Source organism: Neolamprologus multifasciatus, chromosome 11, assembly GCF_963576455.1.
Source record: "Neolamprologus multifasciatus chromosome 11, fNeoMul1.2, whole genome shotgun sequence".
NCBI lineage: Eukaryota > Metazoa > Chordata > Actinopteri > Cichliformes > Cichlidae > Neolamprologus > Neolamprologus multifasciatus.
The window spans coordinates 22,894,615-22,920,157 of NC_140449.1; the positions used below are offsets into that span (position 1 = coordinate 22,894,615).

Genomic DNA, 25,543 nt, shown 5'->3' on the forward strand with positions numbered 1-25,543 from the left:
TTTAGATGAACAGAATAAACTTTTTGGGCATTTGAGTTTAAATACCTGGTAATCTCCAGCATTTGGTTTTAGAATTGAAGAAGCTTCTCGAATGCTAGGTGATGCTATCTTCAAGACACTTAAAGAAGTCCACTCGTTTTTTTTTCCAAGCTCCTTAGATTACCACGACCTGGATGACTGAGAACCTACACACACAAATTCTTTTTCATTGTTTTCTTCGTCTTTCTTGATGATAATCCTCTTCGTTTTCTTTCAGCTGCTTCTTTTAGGGGTCACCAAAGTGAATCATCTGCCTCCATCTCTCCCTGCCTCTATCATCCTCTTCTGCCTGACCAACCCTCCTTCACTACTTCCATGGATCTTCTCTGTGGTCTTATTCTTTTTCTCCTGCACAGCAGCTCAGCATCCATGTCCAATAAGATTGTCATCCAGCAGCTTCTGTCTTATTAATATGTTTCAGTGCCACTGAAAACCATATAAACACATCTACATGACATAATGCTCTGACTTTTCTTTAAAAGTTACATAGATTATATCAGTGGTTTGTCATGAAATGAGTGAATCTGTGCATTTGGTAGAGCTGGGCGATATGACCTCAGATCACTTTGATGATTAGTTGAACATTTTAACTTGATCGTTATTAATGTTCTTTTTTCTTGCCCTTCTTACCCTGGTTTTAGAGTATTAGGACCATGTTAAGAAAGAAACATTGAAGTGTTTTATTCATTTTGAGAATAAAGTGCTGAGATAAGGGTGAACTGTCTCAGTCCTCGGGGATTTCTCGGTATGTGTTTCTCTGTACATTCTTGTAAAATACCATTAGCTGCAACCTCTTTTTTTTTTATATACAACACACCTCCATTTTTACTACACAGTTATGTAACCATCAACATTGCATCCATTCACTGCCGGCAATTTCACGTTGCACCATTGCAGCCAACTCTTCTGGGATTGAGTGTGTTATTTCTTTCTTTCTTAATAGACCCTTCACAGGCCTCATATTTCTCACACAGCAGTTTATGTACAGAAAGAGAAAAATAAATCTCCTGGTACTAAAAACGATTCTGAAGCAAAATGTCTCGGACTCATCTACACAAGGTATTTTGTAGAGGGTGCAGCAGGTCGTGCACTAATTGGCAGTAGTTATTTCAACTTTATAGTCAAAATGAGAAATAAAAAACAATTTTTATCACTCAGCCGTTAAAGGCTAACGAGGCATTGTTGTTACCCTGCCAGGCAGGCGGGCGGGCAGACAGCATGGACACCAAAGTTTGTGACTTCAATAACTTGAGAATGAGGTGACATATGATTTTCAAACTGACACCAAATCTCAGATTAGTTTGAATCCTGCTGACCTTGACCAGGTCAAGGTCAGGGGTCAAATTTTCTGAAAACCTTGTGAATACAGTAAATTTAGAAAGATTTCAGCTAGGATTTTCTCATTTATATCATAAGTGCATTTTCTAAAAGCACTGGAAGAATTTGAATCTCAGTCACCTAAACCTCAGAGATCAGGTTTTCTGAAAATCTCTTGAACATAATAACTTGAGAGATGTGGAACTTCAAATTCATACCGTAGGTACATTTACTAAAAACCTCAAACAAATCTGATGCCAGTGACCTTGACCTCAAAGTCAGATTTTTTGGGGAAAAAATCGGAAATGTTGAAAAGATCAACTTCATTAGTTCAAGGGTGTCTCTCAGTATGCATTCTTGTGTTTTCTTGTGAAATATCATCAGTTGCAACCTGTTCTTCTGAAAAAACACACCTCCTTTTTGCACAAATGTGCAACCAGTGATATTGCATCTGTCACCTTGCACAATTGTGGTAAATTGTCCAAGTTTGTGTGTGTTCTTAATTTTTTTCTTTCTTCTGAGCAGACACAATCATTTCAAAGTCCTCATATTTATCACCCACCATGTTTATGTGCTGAAAGTGGTTCAGCTTTAATTCAAGGCATTTAACAAAAATTTTAAAAGGCTCACATGTAATCGGACAAATTATCGCTATCATCAGCAAAAAGCAAAGTTGGGTTACCTCCTTTAAGATGCTCTGCTAGGCTGTTTTTTGTGGATCCAGTTTTGTCTTCAGCATTCTCTGCTGAGTTAAGTTCCGGTGATTCATTTGATTGCTGCAGAATAATCCTCTGCCCTTCAGAAATTACTGAGTTGCTTTGTGTGTTTTGCATCATTGTCTGTGCTTGAAGTCTGTATTGTGAAGCCTTACCTGCTGCACGTGCATGAACGTGAGCTAAAAATGATTTTTCATTGTTTCAGCTGCTTCCTTTAGATGTCGACACAACAAATCATCCAACTCTATCTCACCCTATCCCTCTGTCCCACCAGACATCTGCATGTACGTACACGTAGAGCTTTGGATTGAGGATTTTAACTTTTTAAAATTTTAATCATACATTTTTGTGGTTTTCACCCATCAAAGTTCATTGAAGACTTTGTCTTTTAAAATCATTGACAAAAACACATTTTATTTTTTCGAAATTTGACAATCACCTGAAAATCTTAGTATCTTAGTATTAGTTCTTATGTATTCTTGTGAAATATCATCAGTTGCAACCTGATTTTTCTGATACAGCATACCTCCACTGTAATGTGCACATGTGTAATAATCGACATTGCATCTGTTCATTGCCAACTTTGCACAACTGTGGCCTTTTCTTCCCAGTTTGTTGGGGTTTTTTTGACTTCCTGAACAGACAGAAGTTCTCATACATATATACATATAAAACTATGTTTATGTGCAGGAAGAGAAAAAAAATCCCTCGCCACCAAAACCAATTCTGAAGTCCCATGACACTGACTCATCTATACAAATAATTTGTGGAGGGTGGGGCAGCTGTGTACTAATTGGCAGTAATCTAACTTGAAACAACAACTTTAATCTTAACATTTCCAATTTTTCTCAACATATTGGATCCTGGTTGATGTTATTTGGACTCAAATTCCAAAACTTAATTTAGACTTTATTCTCAAATGAACAAAGAAACCCAACATTGTTCTTTAGGGTTAGGTTATGAAAAGCAACGGCGTAAAACTCAAATCAAACATCTGCAGTTTGTGGGAAGAAATATGCTGATACTAGCCATCCTTCGGTGATTATTATACTCCAAGTGTTGAAACAGATCTCTGGTATTCCCTTTGATTACTGAAACCATTTGCATTCAACTTCTTTCTGTTTGATGACAATACGAAAACACACACGCCAGCAATGAAGCCAGTTAAATATAAAAGTAATGAACAAACTCCTGATGCTATAATATGGAACTCTTTTTTACTCTTGCCTATAATTAACAAATTTATACATGAATATTACCTACTACTCTAGGATAAGGATAAGCGGAAGCGAAGGGATGGATGGATATTATATTTGATGTGAAAAGGGACCGTGTACGATATTAACATGAATGTAGCCATTCAATGCATTGTACCAGAGTTGGCTTAAGCTAATTTGCATCTGTAGTCCCTTGGCAGGTCATGAAATAATATATCTCTTATATAAAAGACAAAAGATGTTTCGGTAATTGCATGGTGGAAATGATTTTTTTGTTCCATGTGTTCATGTGACATTGTTTTGCAATGATTTCCAGTTAGTATCATGTAGTGCTGTGTGACGGTCAGGTTGCTGACCCGAATGCAGAACTCGGGATGCAAAAGTGCAGCGAAAATAGCCTTAATGTCTATTTAACAATTTCAAGTAATTCACTAAAAAAAAAGGCTAAGTAGGAAAAAATACACTTCTAGGGACTGAGACATAAAGGCCAACAGTGGACACTCGGTAGTACTGCAGGATGAGTGTTATTTGTTTCACCTGTCTTGAGCCAAGATCATCCATGGTGGAAAAATGAAGATATAAAGAGAAAGTACGAATTTTGGGGTCTTGTGATCCCGGCAGCTTTATTTAAATCCCTGAAAGTGATTACGTCTTTCCCAGAGCTCCAGTTCAGTGGCATATCTACATGTGTCCTCTAGAGAATCCCTCAACGTATACTGCTGCCAGGATGAAACCTTTAAAAGTATGGACAGTATGGACAATAATACCACCGTGTGGGAGGTTCGTCATTAAAGCAAAGATAAGTGCAACATAGCAAGCGTAAACAAACTACCAAGTATAAATCTTCTGTTTTCTCAACCTGTAAGTTTACAGCGTAGGCCCAGAAAAGTTCCTGTACTATTAATTTGTCACATTATTGTTGTGTCATAGTAGTAGCTGACAGAGTATTTTTTACGATGTCAGGTAAATCATTCCTACAGTTTAAATGAGCCGCCACTGACAGCATGGGTTGCTATGGAGAAGCAGGGATTGGTAACAACTGGTTTGTAAGGCAGGGTTATGAGAGGTGTGCTCACATGTTGGTGCCATACTCTACACATTTTCTGGCAGTTGTAAATAAACGTAGATTCGTGCATCCAATAGAACGGCAACTATCTGGCATTGTGGTTAAGTATAACTCGAAGATGTTCAAATGATGGCTGGATGGCAAAGGACTGCAGTACTGTTTTTAACCTCTGAGAAGGCGTGTCCCAGTAGCTTAGATGTCACGTGAAAACTATGGATAAGCTGGGCCCTGGCCACCTTCACCCTAAGTACTGGGACGGATGCAGCGTGCTTAGCCATCTCCACTATTACCAACTTGGGTCATGGAGGGAGCTAGAAGATCAAACTGGTCAACTGCAAAGGAACAGCCTCTAGACTGTTGCTTCGAGCGGTCTTTGAAGAGGTTAGTTTAGGGAAGCTAACCAGTCTCTAGCACAGCTATTTTGGAATGAGTTTCACTCTGAGGGACACAGTGAGCCATTTCACTTTGAGGCACATAATGAGGAGTTTCACTTTGAGGCACATAAGGAGCAGATTCAGATTCACATTGTGAAGAAGTTGAGACTGTGGTACACTATGAGCAGGTTCAGAGTGAGGCACTAAATAAGCCTCACTTTATGTTAAAGGAGCAACAAAACAACTCTGATTTCATAAGTTAAAAACAAGGATCAGTGTCTGAATCGGCAAGTTGGAAAACACAAAATTCAAATTCATTTGGGCCAACTTGGCAACACGAAACACAGTCTCTGACTTCATAGCAGGCTCGTCAACACGAAACACAGTCTCACGTTTGTCTGGCTCGGAAACAGAAAATCCAGCCTTCATTTTTTCCAGGCTTATATAAATAAAACATGGATTTCAAACTGGCCTGGAACAGAAGGTTCAGTCTTACTCACTTATTTGGCTGTAATGATTGATTTATTGATGCGTATATATTTTGTTAATGTTGAAACTTGCTTGAGCAACAATGCAATAAATGGAAAATATATGACGTGGCAGTGCATAAAATCTGAGCAAATGGTCCTATTTGTCCTCTCATCCACTGGTGTTAACAGCACTCTAGTCCAGTGTTGGCTGAAGCCCCCTCGTGGTCCATAGTGGGACTGCAGGTGGGCCCCAGTAATAACAGAAATTCAGTTTGAAATAGCTCACAATTATGTACAGCTACATATCTAAGAAAATGTATTAAGTTATATAAAAAGAGACTTAAAACTATAATAGGAGGTGGTTAGCTTGTGATATTACTCATTAAGATCAACTAAATTTACTGCTTTTGTATTAAGGTTTGGCAGGTGGGTCACATGTTGGCCTTAATTTTTAACATGTGACTTGTTAGCATATTTACTTTGTTTATGTTTTTCATGATAATTTTGTTCAAATCATTGTCAATATTTATGGAGCATGTAAGGAGAGAGGTGCAACAGTAAGCCATCGGTAGAACACAGTGGGGGCTGTGTCATGGTTTGGGACTCAAAATTTATGGAATTTATGGAAATTTATGGCACGCACACACACACACACACACACACACACACACACACACACACACACACACACAAATACAGTCAGATTTTGAGCCACCATACAATACCAGTGAAAAGCATCCATCCTCTCTCTGTTGCTCCCAGGTCCCTGGCGAGTTTCTGTGTTCCTCCCATGCTTGCGTGGGTTTTCTCTGGGTAATCCAGTTTCCTTCACCAACATAATTAATTAACTAATTATGTTGGTGGAGAATTAATTTTAATTAATAATGATTAAAATAATTCTGCTTAGCGTAAATCGGGGGATTCTGCACAGATTTGAGTGCAGAAAACAGTTGTTTATTCATGTTTTTCTACCTGAATTTGTTGCCTCTAGGCATGCGTACAGACAAATGAGGTTCTGGTTCTCTTAGGAGCTTTAATCTACTGATTACAGCCCCAATTGATGGCTTTAAGAGATTTGTGTGAATATCTCTGGCTGTATATGAAGACATATTATACTGCTGTATATTTTACATGTATGTTTGTTATTCTGACATCAGTTTTGAAAGTTACAGGATGACACCATGACAACAGTGCCTGTGCCTAGTGTGCTAGTACCGATGGGTTCATGTCAGGAATCTTTGCGCTTAGATATTTTCTAGGTGTCTCATAAAGAGAAACCCCCCAATAACTGTGGTAAAACAGGAGCTTTAAAGTTGATTATACAAATCCTAGAGTATTGTTTTCAATTTGTGTTACAGGCAAAGGTAAAACAGAAAATATCACATTTTCTGGATGAATGGCCAGTCTGCCCAGCCCCACCCCTTAATAACGGCTTAGAAGCGTTGTGATTGGTGTGTAGTCGAGTCCTCTTCAAAATCATTTGTATTATACTTACATAGTTTATTTTTCAAGGATTTCTAATGTTATTTATGGAGTACCTTTTAATGTTGTTGTCGTTGTTGTTGTTTTTTAAATGACATATACCCACAATATTTAATTACCAAATGGAAATTTCTTTTGTTCACGTTGTTGTTTGTTGAAAATGCAGTGTACTAAAAAAAATTACATTAGCAAAATTTGCTGATCGTCATTAGTATGACAAGTTGTTACAAAAGCCGTAGTTTAAGCTGTGCTCCAATAAGCAGAATAAATATGAAGCTCAATCCAGCAAAATAAAATGTTCCCCCCCAAAAAGAAAAAAAAAAAACACAAAATAAGAATTGAAAGAATGAGCTCAGTAATAAGTCAAGGTAGTTTAAAATAAAGGAGTAAAGTAAAGAAAATACAATACAACATTATATTGTTCTTTCAGTTGGTCACAGCCACTTCTGCCTCCTGTATTTTTTTGTTAGTGGTACTATACAAAAACCACACACCATAGCAGGTCTCACCACCATCATGTAAACTTTCCCTTTCAATCTTGCTGCTATCCTTCTGTTACAAATCGCTCCTGACATTTGTCTCTGTGTTGATATAGCTAAATGAAAGGCTCCATGGTATCATGTTTTTGTCTCAATATAATTCTCTATTACAAGATACACTCATCTGTACAAGTTGTCTTTTGCACGTTATGTCCTGACTGTATTCTGTGACCGTGGTGGGGAGATAACGTATTCCTAGAAATTATTCCATGCTTGTTATTACTTTTTGTTAAATGCCACGTGGACATCTCCTGCACTCTGCATAGTTGTTTGACTTAAAATCTCAGAAAGACAGCTTGTTTTATGTAGATTGATTTATTTAAGATTTCCGTAACACTTGTCTGCACTTGAGACTGTTGAAATAAACAAAAAGGGGCATTTTTAATGTTTAACTAAGTAAACTCCAATATAAATTATAAGGCTAGTTAAAATGACTTTTTGATGTTCTTGTTCAGGGAGCATCTCTAAATATTGTTTCTTTATTTCGCCACATGGGGGCACACTTACACCACCGTGTATCATCTGTTTTCTACAGTCATTGCTTTTACCCACAGAGATTAAAAAAATGGGGCTGATACTGACCTACCAAGTTGTCACCAAACGTGACATGTTAAAAAAAAGAAAGAAGTTAAATAAATTCTGTTTTAATAATAAAAATATAACATTATCATAAATGTTTGTGCAGTTGTTCTTTTTGTTTATATTTTGTTTATACATCCACACTATATACATTAAACTAAAACAAATCCTTGCAATAATAAAGCTAATAACATATGGAAAGCTTAAAAACATAAACAAAAACATAATTAAATAACGTTTATGGCATTTTTAAAAACTCTGCTGATTATTCCTTAAATAAAAGAAGGATAATTAAGCTTTGTGTTAAATTCAGTTTTAAAAAATCGCGAGTGGAGACGATTGTAAGCCGTAATGGTTTTGCTTTGCTAATAATATTTGGTTTTATTATATAATCACTTAACGTTTTATTTAAATGTATATTTATCTTACTTTACTATATTTTTCGTCTGATATTTTAGCTTTATTTTCTTATTTTTCGCAAATGCCCACCTTTTTTGATATCTTCATTTAACAAACTCAGAAAGCAAACGAAAAAAAAAGTTGACATCATAAAGGGGAGGTGAAGAGAGGAGGCGTTGAGGGATCCTTTAAAAAGTTGAGGTTTGCGTCCACACAGCTCTCCGAACTGTGGCGAAAAGACGTTTCCGCCCACAAGAAAGATGGCGGCCCCCTTGCTGGAGCAACTGTCGGAGTCTTTAGGTTCCCCGGAACCAGCGATTCGACTCATTTTATCTATTTTAATCGGTGAGTTTCTACCCACGATTCACTTACAGGTTGTTGTCGCGGTCAGAGGTCATCACACCAACCTGTACGTTAGGTGTGAGCGGCTCCTATGGTGGTGTAACTGTTAAATAGTTTGAGCTAACATAACGCTCACTCAGCTGTGACACTATCCAGTTATCTGTCGGTCTGCTTGTGTTGGTAGCGAAAACATTAGCTTTATATTTAAATCTCAGGCTGCCCCTCAAACAGCAGCTTTATTTCCAGGAAGCACACACCCTCAGAATAGTTTCCCGCACAGCCTCACCACAAACGGCTAACATGTGGCTTTCAGCTGAACTACATTAATTTTCTACCTGTTGGGACTGCCTAACGGGAAGCTAGGATTGTGCAGCAAAATGCATCCTTCTGCACTTTTTTGGAGCTATGTGTGGCCTGCTCGTTGTTGTATGGGATTGGGGTTTTGGGGGCACCGGGGTCGACAATAATAGCTGCAGTGTTGTTGGGAGGAAGAAGCACAGGCTGCCAAAATATGCCCCTTTACTCCCCTTTTTCCACACAAAGCTGTGCAGAGAGGAGACACGCTCTGAGGAGCGGGTTGAACACTGGAACAAGAGCTAAATTTCATTTGACATGTCTAACTTTACATTTGTTGGTTTAGTGCTTTGGGATTAACACATAGCACTACTTTAGAGCTGTCAGAGGTGTGTGTGTGTGTGTGTGTGTGTGTGTGTGTGCGCGCGCGTTCACGTGTAGTTGTCCTTGTGAGGACCAGTTGCCAACCTTGGAATTGTAAGGACATTTTAGCTGGTCTTCTTTTTTGTAACCTTTTGCCTGTTTTGGGTTCAAACTTAAGACTATGTTGCTGAAGCTGTGCAGGGGAACGTGCCATTAAGGACTGCAGTATGTCAGTGTGGGTCCTCACCAAAATATGCCCTATGTGGGTGTGTGAATGGTGTGGGGGAGGGTGCTCCACACTGTCCTTGCTGAACTTTGCTCCAACACACGGACACGTCTGTTTTCCCTCACCTGACTCCAGCCCTGCTATAGACTGAAAGAAAAGGGCTATTCAGTCTTTGTTTGGAAACTTGTCACCTAACCTGTTGCACGATCCCCGGTCCTGAAGTTGCTTCATGTGCATTGCATAGTAGTGTAGTTCAGTAGTAACAGCTGCACACTGCAACGAAAACAAAGTTGCTTCATCTGTTCCATTCTTGTGCATCCTTTTGTGTGTAGGTCAAGTAACTTATAATAAACTGCTGTGTAGGACATCACAAAAGTTAAAACTTTTCCTTAATGGGGCTTTTGGTTTCTACTTGAAGCCTGTAGGATTTTGCATTCAAGAGATTCAGCGGCTTTTCACCCGATTCTTCAGATTGCAAAAGTTTAAAAGGATAAAGCTGGCACTATTACATACTTTTCTACAAATACCCCTGGAAAAAACAATGTGTTAATCTGTCTTTCAGTGCTTTCTGACTTCCTTACCCCATCTGTGGCACTTGGCCCAAAGTTCTTTTTGGTCCTCCTGATTTTTAAACTCTTAAGCCACCAGACACTGGAAGCCAATGTTTCTCTCACAGAGGTGTATAAAGTACAGCTTAGTATTAAAATGCTGCTGTTAACAGATGGTAGTAAATGTGTATGGCAGCAAGATGTTGCGTGTTCGGCTTAATAAAAGTATAACCAGAATGTAGGCTAGATATGAAAGAGCAACATTGTCACTGCTACATTAAATTCCTGAAGCTTTGAGCTGAGCTAAAACATACCCTGTTTGTTCTCCATGTTTGCCTTTAATAAGCACCATAAACACAAAGTGAATGCCGTGTTGTAGGGCAGAACAGGAAAAAGGTTTGCATGTTCTCCTTGTACATGTGTGCTTTTTCCTCAGGGTACTCCGGTTTCTCATAGGCGATTCTAAATTGATCATGTTGACCATACGTGTGTTTCTGAGAATGTGTGGTTGTCTGTCTCTTTGTTAGCTTTGTGATGGGCAAGTGATTGGTTTCATGTGCATCTCACCTTTTTGGCCTTTAACACCTGGGATAGGTTCCAGCTTCCCACAGCCCTAAATCAGCCTGAAAAAATAGATGAATACAAATGATGTTGTTTTAAAAAGAATCTGAGGGTAATTTTACCCCAGAGTTCTACAGTCGGACCGCTTCTTGCAGCCAGCAGTCGCCCCTTGGTAGCCAATTTAAGGCACTTTTGCCTTGGCTTCACTCTTCAGACCAGGACCACACTGTTTACTGGAATATTTTTTTAATTGCTTGAGATTACATTTTGCAATAGTTGCCACAGCACCACAGAAGGACCAGCCAAAACAAATAGATGACCGTGTTCCTAAACAAGGGGCTACCTCTGTAGCTTAGACATGGTGCAATTATGAAAAGTCAGACACAGAGCAGAAAACCGTACTTGAGTTGCTGCAACTTCTGCAGAAAATTGGTCCCCACCACAGACACTGACACAACAAACCTTTTTGTTCTACCACCTTAACAAAAACTGTGTATCGAGTACAAATAAGAAGCAAGACGAGCCATCAGGTCGTCTGGTGACCTGTCCGGGATATTCCCTGTGACAGGTGGGATAGGTTCCACGACCCAGAATTAGACTAGTAATTAGTGAAATGAATATGTGGATATCCTGACTCGGTCTGAATAAGAACTTTTTGTTTGAGTTTATTTGTTTTTGTGGGGTTTTATTTTCTTTTTTTGCTATGACAGTGGATGGATGGACTTGATCTTTGCGTCTCACAGATTACAGCTGACACAGATGGTGGTTTGCTGTTATTCATTATCCTTCAAATGCAGAGAAAAAGTTAACATGCATATATTTTTTTAACATTTTAGATTTATATCATATAAATATCTTTAAGTTTTTGTTACCTCACCTCAAAATGGTTCACGCTATATAAAAGAATTGGTCTTTCGCCGTGGAGGTAATCTTTCTCCTTGAGATGCCTGACTTCTCACAACGTGGCACACAAACCCACCAGTGTTAGTTATGCGCTACCTAGAAGGTCGGTGCTAGCGCCAGGAGAGATTAAAAGTAGCCCACTCGGCTGATATGAAGAACCACACTCGAGTTCCCATTAACATATTTTCCTGTTTCTCCTTGTGTTTTTCTGCAGGGTATCCCTTTGCTGTGGTGTACCGGTCGTTCTTGTTCAACCAGACTCCCACAGTTATCCATTTATTCCACACGTTCTCTGGATTGGCTCTAGCAGCATTCAACTTTGGTGAGATGAAGTGGCATGTCTCCAAAGACCTGATTTATCTTTTATGATTTCAAGTGAATTGCTCTCATGTATGTTTATCGTAAATGCATAAAAGGATCTATACATTTGCTGTTATTAACCAAAACGTGGTATCTGTGTCTCTTACATCTAACAGTCTGTTGATTGTACTCTTTTTAGAGATTTGTTTTTAACCTGATTGAATTCTGTATTGTTAACATTCCTGTTAAATCGCTGACAGTGATCTTGTTCCTTTATTTTTGGTTAAGCTTTTCTGTGTTTCTTTTTTGTGTAATCGTAACAAATAATGAATCGAGTCAGAATTTCTAAGGTTAAAGCTCTCAACACGTTTTCAGGATGTTCAGAGTCAAGTTGTTTTCTGTTAAGTCAATCATTGCTTTTTATTTTTCCAACAAGAAAAAGGGCGAAATTATTCAGTTTTCAGTTTTCTATCATCTAACAGTAGAAAAAGTTTGGCACTGTGCCTGGGACGGGACTGGCGGGGGATAAAACAATGAGCAAATTATAGAAGTAGTTGCAGATTAATCTGAATGTGAATTGAGTAGGAATATTATAACGTGAAATAATGTTTCTAATTTTGAAATTGAATGTTTGGAGTGATGCTACGCTTTTTAATTCATTTTACCGGTATTAGAGTTGTTACATTTACTTATGATTATTTTGATGGCATTATCATTTTCTCCATTACTTGCAAATCATAATTTGCAGCTGTCAGGTTTACTCTGAAATTGAACACATTTATTATTTCACCCTTTGAGGAAAAAATCGGAGGTGTGGACATGTTGAAGTGCGCTTTAAATTTGCAGCTGTCCAAATTTATGACTAAGAACGGAGACACTTTGACTTAAAAAAAAAAAAAAAAAAGGAAAAGCTGGACTTGAACAGAAAGCACTTTTGCCTCATTTTCTTTTAAATGCAGTGCGGTTTTAATGCCTCTTTTAAAACCGCACTGAAGCTTTTATGGATTAGTCATCGAGTTTTGTCAAGTCACAGGGAAGTAAAACGTCCCCCCCTTCAGCTATGACACTAGATTGAGTTCCTGTATGTAACCAGCTTTGTTACCCGTGTGTAGCATATGAGCAGCGAGCTGCCACTGATTATTAAAACATACTTGGCAGTCGTTTTCTTGCTCCAATCAGTAGCAATAAAAAGCTTCTCAGAGCCCAAAGTGATCCACCAATTATTGGACAAGTAAAAATGCCAAATATTTTCCACTTCAGGCATCTGAAATGCTCAATGCAGTTATTTGATGTTCTTCTTTGCCTTCAAAAAATAGTAAATTGAGTTAACATTTTTTAATATTTCAATATTTTTGGAATAAAACAAAAATGTTAATTTTTTAGGCTGTCACATAATATACTTTCTTTTAAAAAGGGTTACTTTTTTTTTTTTTTTTCAAAAATAAAAAATACAAAACTGAAAATAATCATTAGTTGCGGCCATTACATTATTATTATTAAAAGAAAAGGAGCTCATATTCAGTCTGATAACTAATAAACAACACGTTGTTTCAGGCAAACAGAAAGCTCATCAGGACAAATGTCAAACTCATAACACTCAGTGTACCTTTTGTAGACCAGTTTTTTTTGGCACATCCACTTTAAAAAGCATAAAGTTTATACCTCAACTACCACAGTGTTTATAAATAATTAATACTAAGAAATAATCCAGGCTGTAATTTCCTGTGGCAGCAGCAAGGTCTTCTGCACCCCCTCCTGTCCACCACAGTAGGCTGTTTGTACCACCAGTGGGGCCTGCCCCTCAGTTTGAGGTCTGTTGTTGGAAGACTAAGAAACTGAGTGGCTTGTGCTTGCTGTTGGGAGAGTGGTCTGCTGGAGTAGTAAACAAACTGCCAACATTGATTCTTTCTTTTCTTTATTTTGTTGTTGCTGCACTTGGATTTTACAGCAGGTCTGTTGCTTTACCTTTCTCCTCGAGTTCGTTTCAAGTCAGATGTTGTCATGTCATCGTCTTGTTGTCCTCTCTCTGTCTCTGCCAATTCTCAACTGCAGAGGAAGAACACTGTTGTCATGTCACACTTGACTACACTCTCCATTTTCCCCCACTCACTGTCTCTTTTTCTTTTTCCAGGCTCTCAGCTCTATCACTCCGTAGTATGCGTCCTTGTCCAATTTCTGATGCTGAGGCTCATGGGAAGGACGGTAACAGCCATCCTGTGCAGCTTTACCTTTCAAATGGTGAGGGTTTATCTCTGCACTGCTGTTTTTCTCGCATGTACTATATTGTGATTCAGGCTTACTTTGTAGCAGCAGCCCCCTCCTTTATCCACAGGACACTTTTAATGCAGTTTGTTCCACAAGTTTAAAATCTAATTTCTTTCTCTGCATTTTCTGGTCTACTTTGTCTTGTTGATGTCTAACTACTGTTTGTTTCATTTATTGAAGTAGGTCTGTAATCTCACGACACATTCACACGCTTCCTTTAAGGAAGTGGCACTTTTTACATGCTTTATGATGCCCATAGTCTGACAAACTACGAGTACATTCATAAAAAGAAATGTGCCAACTCTGTATTTTCAAACTTTAAGCAGCTTCCTGTGAGTCCTTTCTTTCCTCAGGTTTTCTGTAAATCTAAAAAATAAAACAGCTGCTCACCCTATATCTGATACCCGAATGCCATCTTCCTACAGTTATACCTACTAGCGGGGTATTATTTCACAGCGACAGAGGAGTATGACATCAAGTGGACTATGCCACACTGTGTCCTCACACTTAAACTTATCGGTGAGTCAGTAATCGTTTTCCTTTTTTCCTGCTGATGTCATTACAACCTCCTGAAAGGCTGCACGCGGGGCCTTTACATGCTTTAAGCTGTTTTTAATCAAATGCTCCTGACAGTAATGGTGCCTTTACCACAGTCTCATAGACAAATTTGTGTTTTCTGATTGCAGGTTTGGCGTTTGATTACTATGATGGCGGGAAGGAACCAGTGAGTTATTGCTCTGTCTTGCTTTAGCTTGGAGGTTTTCTTAACATTATCTTTGTTAGACCATGTAACAGTCATTTCTGTATTGTGTTTTTTGTGGGGGAGGGTTTAATCTCTGCATCAGCAGAGTCACGTCTCTAAGTTCGTTTTGTTTTGTTTTGTTTTGCTTACACGAGCAGGGCTGTTTGTGTAAAAAGTTAATTATAGAAAATATTTAGAGTCATGTGAAAAAGACTTTTCATTGTATGCTGTGCAGTCCTGTGGAAAAAGTTCACCCCATGATTCAGCAGCTTGTAGAACCACATGTGGCAAAAATAATTTGAAACGATTGTTTTCTGTGTAACTTTATCAGTCTCTCACATCGCTGTGGAGGAGCTTTTTGCTGTGCTCTCTTTTAGCAACATTATTATAGTTCATTGAGGTTTGCATGCATTTGTTTATGCTTCTGTAAAGTCCCACCACAGCATTTCACCACCACCACCCTAGCACGCGGTTGAGGTCTGGACTTTGGGCCATTGCAACACCTTGAATATTTTCTTTTTCAGTGTAGATTTGCTTTGCTTGGAAACATCGTCCTTGGGCTTCAGCCAAGCTTTAGCTGTCAGACACACGGCTTCACATTTGACTCTTAAAAAAAATAAATAAATAAATAAAAAATCTGAAAAACACAGACGAGTTCATGGCCGCCTCACGTGGCTGCAAAAAAGCCCAAATCGTTACACCTCCATTACTGTGTTTAGTAGTTGGCATGAGGCTGATGTTCTGCTTGTTTTACCTGTGCGTTATTCCTAAGGGCTTGTGGTTTGTTCAGCTCTGACTTTGCAAGCCTAACCTGTGCCATCATGTTCTTTTTAGAGAGAAGAGGCTTTCTCCTGGCTTTCTCTTCCCAGATAAGCCATACTTGTTCAGTCTCTTCATAACCGTAGTGATACGATCTTTACGTTTAAGTTTCCCTGAGCATCTCGCAGTCTGACTTTGGGGTGAATTTAGTGAGCTGTCCACCTCTGGGAAGATTATGTTCTCCAGAATACCAGCCTACCCAAAGTCTCACTTACTGATGGTCTGTTAAATAAAGCACATTTGATTATCACCACGTGGCAGCTACTTGCCCTCTTAATTCACTTACAAGCCGTAAGGGTGTACTTAGTTTTTTTTTTTTTTACATGACTATTTTTTTTAATCAGTTAAATAATTGTAGTAAAATATGAAGTAATCAGAAATGCCTTTTGGTGCCTACAGGTTTCATACAGATGTGTAGGGAAGTAACCAAAGTAGACAGCAAACAATACGCCAGTGTTGCAGTTTCCACGAGGGATATAGAGTTTATGATCAGAGGCGGAGCTGCATGCTTCTCCATGCCATTTTTATGCCACTACACTACAGTGCGCTCATGTGCTTTAGGCTTAATCCAGTGGGACTTGAGGCATAATGGGTACCAAGCGCCCAGTGTCCTCAGCGACATGAGGACTAATTGCAAAACAAACAATTGTTGCAATTGTAAGAAGTTGGTATATAGTAGTAGGACTGCCTCAGGCGCTGCAAAGCATTGGGCAGTTGGAAGCAGGTTTTCCTGTTAGACTACTAAAACGACGTGAAACTAAAGGACTCAAAGCAGGTCTACCAGCAGCTCAAAGCGACAATAAGAAATCTTTATAGTGGGGAGGATCTGCGCTGATCTTCTTCTCAGCCTTCTCTGCTTTATGTCTCACTTAGCTCAGGCTCTCTCTTAGCTACAGTACTGTGATAGGCACTGTAGTGCTATCACTACAGTGGTTTTCTTCATGTTACTCCAGACTCATTAATGCGTCTCCCCATTTCCCTGACTTCACCTAACCAGTCCATTAATAATCATGTTACAACAATAGGTGTTACTGTTTCCTCATTCCTTCGCTTAGTTTGAATTCTCTCTTTTGCTGTTGGCACATCTATGGTGGCTGTTAATTAGCCACACTGCTCTCTCTTTCTAATCTGAGGATTTTTGCTTTTCACTCAGTTTTTTATCTCTTATCTGCATAGACGCCATTCATCGATGTCATTACTCAGTACTGCAGCTGAATGCTAAGGGTCATACACGAGAACACTGTTTACAGCCGTCAGCTGAATGTCAGTTAATGAGTATTTAGTGAAGCCCTATTTGTCTTTTATTCAATTTCATGTCTGCTAACCTGCCTTTATTCTGAGCCTTTTAATGCCCATTTGGTTTTTCCCTCTTGCTTACTGGCCACATCTTTAAATTCCAGTCCAAGCTGAGCGCAGAGCAGAAGGCGTCGGCTCTGCGGTCCGTGCCCTCGCTGCTCGAGGTGTGCGGCTTCTCCTACTTCTATGGCGGTTTCCTTGTGGGTCCCCAGTTTACACTGCGCAGCTACCAAAGACTTGTGGCGAGGGAGCTCACAGACTGCCCTGGAAAAGTTCCCAACAGGTTAAATAAAAATGAACTGAACTATAATCCTTTATTAGATCTCTTTTAAACGGGGAAAAGCAAGTTCCCAGTATCAAAGCCCTTCAGTTAACATTATTAAAGTCTCTTTATCTCTCCTTATTTCTCTCAGTGTTGTACCAGCTATGAAGAGGTTTGCTCTTGGTTTCCTCTGCCTGGTGATATATGCGATATTTAGTCCTCATTATCCAGACAGCTACTATTTAACAGATGAGTATGAGGTGAGAACAGCAATAGCATTCCCAATAATCACGATATAAACAAAGAAAATATTTTTTTTCTTTTTTTTTTAAAATGTCTTAATTGCAAAACGATTTGCTTTCCACAGGCGCAGCCATTCTGGTATCGCTGTGTGTTCATTCTCCTGTGGGGCAAAATCATTTTGTATAAATATGTCAGCTGTTGGGTTATAGCGGTAAGTAGACTCTTGATCTTGAGCAAGTACCTCATTGCAAACAACTAAAAGCTAATAAAGCCTCAATGTGAAACTGCACAAGGTTTCGGCAGTCTCGCCAGTTTTGCATGCATTCATACATTTCTTTAAGGCACACCTCATTTAGCGTGAAGTCCCAGTTAATCAAGTTTGTGTGCTTCATGGTGTGATCTTACATGAGCCAGTAAAGTGCACGCTTTATGTGTTACAGGAAGGTGTATGCATATTAACTGGACTGGGATACAATGGAGTAGTGGATGGTAAGCACCAGTGGAACGCGTGCGCCAATATGAAGGTGTGGCTCTTTGAGACGACGCCACTCTTTGGAGGAACCATTTCTTCTTTCAACATCAACACGAACGCCTGGGTTGCCAGGTCAGTGTGCAGTCTGAAATCTGAGACGTTCTCTAGCTGGTATGCAAAGCCATGCTATAAAAGTTAAATATTTGCTTGGATGATAATGGGGAGAGGGAGGAATAACAGCCCAATCCAATATGCATACTTGCCAGTCTGTCAGTAAATAAATAAATAAATTACCAAAGCCTCTGCCTTTCTGCAGTTTAACAATAAAAGAATCCTCACACAGGTGGGTGAAGGCATGCTGGGAGGATTTTAAAACTTTGCAATTAAAGACAATTATTGACAGTTTTCGTGCTGAAGATTCATGCGTGAAATTCTTTGAAAGCGTGGCAGTTTTACGACAACCGCCGCAGTGCGCAAAGCAATTTACTGAACATACAGTTTATTTCATGCTCTGTTTTAACAACATTAACCAACCCACGCTTACTTTCTCTTTCTACTCCACGACACTCCTTCAGATGTAGAGTGGCAGTAGAAACTGGCTCAAATGGAAATTAAAGTGGCTGGGATGTAGAAATGCAACCTATAAAGTCAATTAGGACTTAAGGGGGTATTATATTGGAACTAGTTGATGGAGCGTTTTCAAGCATTTGGTAGATGTATCACAGGCTTGACATTTGCTGGGCTCATTGTGTAACCTATAAAGGAAGTCGTATTTTTAGCCTAAAATGCACCACTTCTGAGTTACTCCTGGCGCACACATGAGAATTTTTAATAATGAAAGGCTTCAGATGCACTGGTTAATGTGAGGCTATGTTATGCTGATCTTTTTGAGGGGTGTGCAATTAAATTCATGAAAGATGCAAGAAGTCACAAACCTTAGGGAAACGAAGGCAAAAGGTTCAGCGTTCTTATACGCGTATAAAATATTAAACAGAAGGGTCGTCTGAACAAGTGTTAAGTGTTCAGATTCAGAAGTGCCACACTGCTAGGCAGAAAATGTCAGGCTTTAGATTTTAATTTGGAACAAAAAAAGAAAAAAAAAACCTCCAGAAAAATCCTCAAAATAAAATGCTAATTGGAGTTTCAGTCCACTACTGTGGTTTGAATATATACACATGCAGCAAGGTCATGTGCTTATGAAATGAAGCCAGTCCAACCTGAAATGATTTGAAAACACACCATGCATTATACTACAATCATTGGTGTCTTCATTGCACCACACAGATCTGGGGTTTAGTCTTTGTGTTGTTGGTTTTTTTTTTTTTTGGTTTTCTTCAAAGCCTACAATTGCTACAAGTGTATATCTGTCCCATAGACCGTATATGCGAGATGTACATAGCCACTGTGACATCACCTTTTGGTTTGTGGTTCACGAGTTCAAGTCTTAAAGATAACAATTTGCCCTTTGCTATCTTTAATGTTCTGCTGCCAGAGGTGACTGTATCTGGATCACGTGGTGGATTCCTGTCTTAGCCAACAGTAGCAGGTTTAGCTAGTAAACTTTATGAGTGTCTGACACAGACTTATAGTAAGCTAGGAAAATGCTATAATTTCAGTGACTTAAGTGTGTGTGTGTGTGTGTGTGTGTGTGTACAGGAAAGCCTGTTGTTAGCAGACGGCTAACAGCTACACCTGCTTGTGTCAGGACTTGTGCTTGTGTAATTAGTCTCTTAAGACTGTTTCACCCTCTGTACGGGTGTCACAAAGGAAGAAGTAGCAAAAGAATTGACTGTTTGTTGTCACCGAACCTTCATGTGTTTGGATTTTTGTTCATCAAGGAAGTGTTGAGTTTTCAGCTTTGGTATCATTTTTGTCACTCCCAGTTGTGACCATCATTCCTTCAGTTAACATCATTGTTGCCAACCTAGTTAGCTTTAGTAAAGTTTCAAAGACTTTTTAGATACTTCTTAGTTCAGCAGGCTGAAGGACCAGCATATGCCATGGCAAGTTGTCCGTTGTCGGTCGGTCTGTCAGTCAGTTGTTTGGCCACAGTTACTGCTCCTCTACAGCACTGGTCAGAATTTAAATAGTTAACTTTTGGAAACTGGGACTGTTGTCGAGGTCTTCACCAATAAACCAAACTCTCATATAAGCTTATTTGTGTGGCCCTCCACAACAGTCCCAGTTTCTCGTGTGGCCCCTTGGGGAAATTAATTTTCCAACCCTAGGTCTTCACCCATATTGTGGTCAAGGTTGCATTTACAATAAACTGAACTGTGAATGATTGTGAACTGCTGCATCACTGATGTTCTGATTTCTTGTTTATCTGTGCATCTACAGTCTATAGACATTACTGGCTGTCATGCAAGTTCTTGCTTATTTCACTGAGTGGCACATCACTGTCAACCTCCCAACCATCATTTTCACCACTTCTAGCTTTCTCTGAGTCACCTTTAGAAATGTCAGTCTATTCAAAATCACAGCATGGCCCTTATTTTAACATTAGATAGGGTCCTTAGTATAAAATCAGACACCTGTGTCCCTCCAGCTAGCCTTTGAATATTCAGTTACTATTGGATCCAAACAGTATTGTGTCCTGGTATTCAAGATCACTCAGTTCGTGTTTGTGCGATTGACAGTGGGGAGGATGGAAGCTGTTAATTATCTGAGAGGCGCTTTGAAGTGTACTGGTGCTTTTACACAGCACCACCTCATGTACCCCTTGGTCTGGTCCCGTTCCATTCAGCTAACACTGCAGCTTCTCACCTGTATCTAGTATAGAAGAAGAAACTCTGGTTTGAGGTTTGATTTTTAAGTTGTTAGAATGTTCCAGGCTGGGTCACAGTTAGTCCTTTTAGTACAGGACATAAAGTTGTTGGGTTTTAATATAACTCAGTTGCTATGCAACAACAAATTCAAGGTGAATGAGTGCTCACCAGCGTGACAGCTGATGCATTAAGCATGTTTGGCAGCCTGGATTTCCAGTTAAAGAGATAATCTATAACTCTAACTTCTTTATAAGAGACCAAATGAAAGACGAGCACAGTTTAAGGTTTTATTTAACTTGAAAATGTCACACTGACTAAATCTAAAAATCTCAGAAGGATCAAATTAAGCTCCATCAGTTTCTTTTCGCACTTCTTATTCCAGGTGCCTGGGTGGTGGAGCCCATCTCAGCTGTGATAGGTGGGGATACACCCCGGCTAAGTCATAAACTATTATAAGAAATGGGTTGTCCCCTAAAGAGGTCAATCAAAGAAAACACCACTAAAAAATGATGTTTTGTTATTAAAACAGGAACTTGAATTTTAAAGAAAAAAGGGAGAGCTCAACCAGCAGTCATTATTAGGTACACCTCTACTCTACTACCATGGTGTGATCCCCTTTTAGACTTTGGTATAGGTTCAAGAGGGTGCTGGAAACATTCCTCAGAGATTTTTGGTCCATTTTGACATGATAGCATCATAGTTGCTGCAGAGCCGGTACCGCTCTGTGGCCCAGAGTTTGTGAACTGCCATCATAGAGGATTTTTGTGGTAAAATCCCAGTACATCAGCAAGTGGTTTTATCCACCTGTATAGATCTATTTTAACCAGCACACCCTCAGACTCCTCTTTCGTCCAACGGGGAATGACTGGAGCAGCAGATATGTAACTCAAAAGACAGAAAAAAGTAATTAAGATAGAGAGAGTGTGTGTCTGTGTCATCTTTTGAAAATAAAGTGCTGTGTCATAAAATGAGTCTAAATGAATTAACTAAAGCGAGCGAAGTAGTTGGTAATGTGGTAGAAACCATAAACCTGTGTGTCCAATTTGTGGAAAGTGGATGAAGATTCGCAAATTGTTGTTTAATTTGTGGTTGTGGATACAGCCAGCTCATTTTATTATTATTTTTTCCTCTTCCTTCTTCTTTACAAAGACATGTGTTCAAGCGGTTGAGGTTCCTGGGCAATAAGACTTTATCTCATGTGGCCACGCTCTTCTTTTTATCGATTTGGCACGGCCTTCACTCCGGGTACATCCTGTGCTTCTCCATGGAGTTCTTCATCATCACCGTGGAGCGACAGGTCAGTTACCCAGTCCCAGCTCTGCACCCTGTAACTCGAGCTGTACGTTTTATTCAGAAAGTAGTGATTGTTCTCTGTATAAACTAAGAGTGTTGCATTTAATGTATATTGATTACAACTGTGGTATTAGTTCTGTTATAAACTGAGTGGTGATGCTCTTATTGAATCAACAATAGTCTGCTACTATTGATTAAATGCACATTACTAATGAGAATAATTGTGACTTAAGGTTATAGATTCATTCTTCTATCTTGATGTGACCTGTGTGTGTTTGTGTGACAGGCCCAGGCACTAGTAAGGGACAGTCCTGTGCTGACAAAGCTGGCCAACAGTGCACTCTACCCACTCATCTATGTAGTCCAGCAGTTTATCCACTGGCTCTTCATGGGGTATCCTCTAGTGGCATTCTCCATCTTCAGTTATGACAAATGGCTCAAGGTAAATCCAGAAGTCACAGTTCTCTTGGTTCCTTCTTTCACTTCTCTTTGAAAGGAACCCCTGACCATTCACTTAGGGCAGCATTTCATGCATTTTAGCCGCATACAGAACAGGAAGTTTCAACTATAAGATGTTATTTTTCAAATAAAATCTCTTTAAATACAATATGGAATTTAATTGTGCTGAATAGGTGAAAATTCCCTGTAAAGGTGTAGATGTGAACCCAACCCTACCTTCGGTCTTTCAATCCTACTTCAGTGGATTTGTGGTGCCACATTTGTGTCCATGGATCAGTGATTCTCAAACGCTTTTTATCAAGCCCTCAGTTAAGATAAGAATATTCTCCATTCACACCCACAGATATTTATGACAGAACCACAGTTTTATGAATCCTATCAATAAAAAAACAATAGCATATAAGTATAATGATCATAATAGCACGAGTGAACTTTTTGTTTCCTTTCCCTTAGGCACAAAAAATAATTTATTCAAATTAGTTCCGCTCATTATTTTTCATATTTGTCCACACCCCACCTGCAGCGATTCTGTGTCCCACCTGTGGTGCTACGGGTGTTTTGTATTTGGCTATGCAAAGTCAAGCTATCACATATAGATGTGCTCACATGCTGTCCTCAAAAAATAACAAACAAAAAACCCTCGATGGTAGAATGCTGATTTAGAGAGCATAGTTCTCCACAAAGGAAAGGGAGTGCCAAAAATGATCAAAGATCAGAAAAGCAGGATGAGCAGCTGCAGGGAGCGGTGTTCATTATCTGAAACACTGTTTCATTTCACTGTGTTTGTGCTGTTGTGGGTCCCTTAGCTTAGCTCCTGATCAGAGGACAGTAGTCTCAACAGACAGTCCATGTGTGTTTGACACTGCCCCCTGGTGACGGTACACAGCTACAACATTTAGATGAGGGTATTCAAAGTTCTGTGTAGGACTAAAGTTCAACCACATCAGTCCCTTAAAGCATGCCGTGTATAAACATGTGCAATATTATCTTTATTTTTTTAATATTAAATGCTTAATGCACACTTTGAGCCACAAAGGCTGCTATTTTTTTTTTTTTTTTTTTTTTTTTTTAGTGTGCAGTGATCTTTGGATTTATGATATTAACTAGTTGCTGTGTTTACAAAGTTGCTGTTTGTGACATACCGCTGTGCTGCCCCGATGGCGGAAAACCTGACCACGTCTGTGTCTGTTTAATTTTTCTGCAGCGTTTCAGCAGCAGCCAATAACAAAACCTTAAGTACTGCACTGAAAGAGCTTTTGTGAACTCGACTGCGGGAAGGTCATTTGTGAGGAACACAAACACAATTTTTGTTTGTGCCATTTCGCATTTTTTGTTGTGCAACATACAAAGCACCTCAGACTAGAGGAGAACCGGAGGCGTTTAAGTTTAAACTTGAAGACTTATCGGGTGCTAAAAAACTGCAGCTATTCATGATACAACGATTGGCACTTTTTCGGTGTGTTGTCACATTGTGTTACAGCAAAAAGTTTCAAAAGTTATTATTCTTGCCAGACAACCGTGTGTGGTGGGTGTTTGTTGTGTTTTGTCTGTTTGTTTGTTTGCTTGCTTTTTTTTTTTTTTTTTTTTTTTTTTTTTTTTTTTTTTTTTTTGGTGTTTTTTGGTTTCTTTGTCCCCCCCCCCCTCCCAAGAGGCCTCCGTGTCAGAACTCCCGCTGCGTCGATGAAAAGAAAAGTCACTGAAAAGACTGATGGGATTGAATTTTCGTCTTTCTTTTCTGTACTGCCTTAAAGGAGATTTATAAGGAACAGTCAGCAACGAAGCAAAAAAAAGCATTTATTTAGGAAATGGAGTGGCTAAGTGGGTTACACAGATGGTCTGAGAGCTGGAAAACAGCCAGGCAGGTTTCAGCAGAGAGGAACTGAGAGTTGCACGTGCAGATTATGATTTGACTGTTCCGTCTTCTTTCTCTTTCCCCCCTCAGGTGTATTCTTCTGTTTATTTCTGTGGTCACCTATTCTTCCTAGTAGCATATTTAATAATGCCATGCCTCCGTAAGGCGCTGGTGCCTAAAAACGAGGGGAGAGAGAAGAAGCAGGAATAAGACTTGATACTAGAACTTGGCGTGGTAAGCAAACTTGAACAGCTTTGCTAAGCAAATAAAGACATTTCAGTTGTGTGTGGATTGGTTTTTAACATGTTTGTTTCCTTCAGGTCCATCCATCGTTGAGACTGAATACTCACTTAAGGGAACTGCGACTTCCAAGGAGCAGAACGGAAAATATTTTAAGGCCTTTTAGTAATATATGTCCATGTTTGAAAAGAAAAAAATAAATAAATTTCTATATATTTTTGTGTTTCAGGCGGGGAGGGTGTTTTTATAAACATTTGGAGAGATGTTTACAGGAAATTACCATTGTGCCACAGGGGTTTAATTGTGAGCCAGTCAGGAGCAATTTCCTGTTTTTTGTCTTTTCTTTTTTTAAAATTTTACCACGTGGGACTCGTTTGCTGTCAACACAGAACTGCACACGCTCACAAGTCATGGGTTCAGAGTCTGTTTTTGGCTTTTTTTTTTTGTTTTTGTTTTTGTTTAAATGCGTTCTTTATTTCACGTCCACATTGAGCAGGAAGTGTGAGCACACATGTGGCACTTTCTGATGTTGCGCTACGACATGTATAAGAAGATGGATGGTAATCATCATCAGGGCTTCTTCTTCCTAAATGGCTGCCAGCGGTTATACAAGCACTCTAAATCACACACTGTACACTAACACCCAACTCTAAATGGCCTTGTATTAATGAATGTTTTTACAGTACATTTGTTCTGGATTTAATTTGATTTGTTATTGGGGGCGGGGGTAAAAAATTGAATTTTATAAAGTTAACATGTTTTCTGAAAATGAACTTTTTTGTAACTTTGGATAAGATTTAATGAAACGATTTGCATTGTTCTCCAGCCTTTCCTCAGTGATGGTTTTCTTCTCGCCACATCTCCTCTTCTCCCTGTGTTCTGTTTACGCCAATCTGTCTTTCTGTCTGCCTCGATTCAAGTCCCTCGACTCTGAAAATGCACAGTTGTGAAAGTGAACAGCCCTACAGTCACTACAGTTAATTGTTTTGCTTCTTTTGGTGTTCTGATTTTATATTAAAAGGTGGAGAAACAGGCTTTTTTTTTTTTTAGGGGGGGGGTGTAATTTTCTTTTTTTGAACTGGAAGCAAACAAATAAA

General features: G+C 39.2%; 1 protein-coding gene across 1 annotated transcript; it reads left to right on the forward strand.

Annotated features, from left to right (window-relative positions):
• Positions 1 to 8,399: 8,399 nt before the first annotated feature.
• On the forward strand, positions 8,400 to 25,490 carry lpcat3 (lysophosphatidylcholine acyltransferase 3). Its single transcript, XM_085178085.1, has 13 exons — positions 8,400 to 8,543; positions 11,650 to 11,757; positions 13,867 to 13,973; positions 14,426 to 14,519; positions 14,687 to 14,724; positions 16,962 to 17,140; positions 17,271 to 17,379; positions 17,487 to 17,573; positions 17,803 to 17,966; positions 21,752 to 21,899; positions 22,182 to 22,337; positions 24,297 to 24,440; positions 24,527 to 25,490. Exons 1-12 carry the CDS (start codon positions 8,459 to 8,461, stop codon positions 24,414 to 24,416), a joined length of 1,395 nt encoding a protein of 464 aa, XP_085034211.1. The 5' UTR covers positions 8,400 to 8,458; the 3' UTR covers positions 24,417 to 24,440; positions 24,527 to 25,490.
• Positions 25,491 to 25,543: the final 53 nt, after the last annotated feature.

Excerpts from the sequence above, each read along its gene's own strand:
- lpcat3 (XM_085178085.1), top strand. The coding sequence starts at position 8,459 with ATGGCGGCCCCCTTGCTGGAGCAACTGTCGGAGTCTTTAGGTTCCCCG. Across the intron at positions 17,574-17,802 it reads TCAGCTGTTGGGTTATAGCG|GAAGGTGTATGCATATTAAC; the intron begins GTAAGTAGACTC and ends TATGTGTTACAG. Across the intron at positions 21,900-22,181 it reads TCATCACCGTGGAGCGACAG|GCCCAGGCACTAGTAAGGGA; the intron begins GTCAGTTACCCA and ends TTTGTGTGACAG.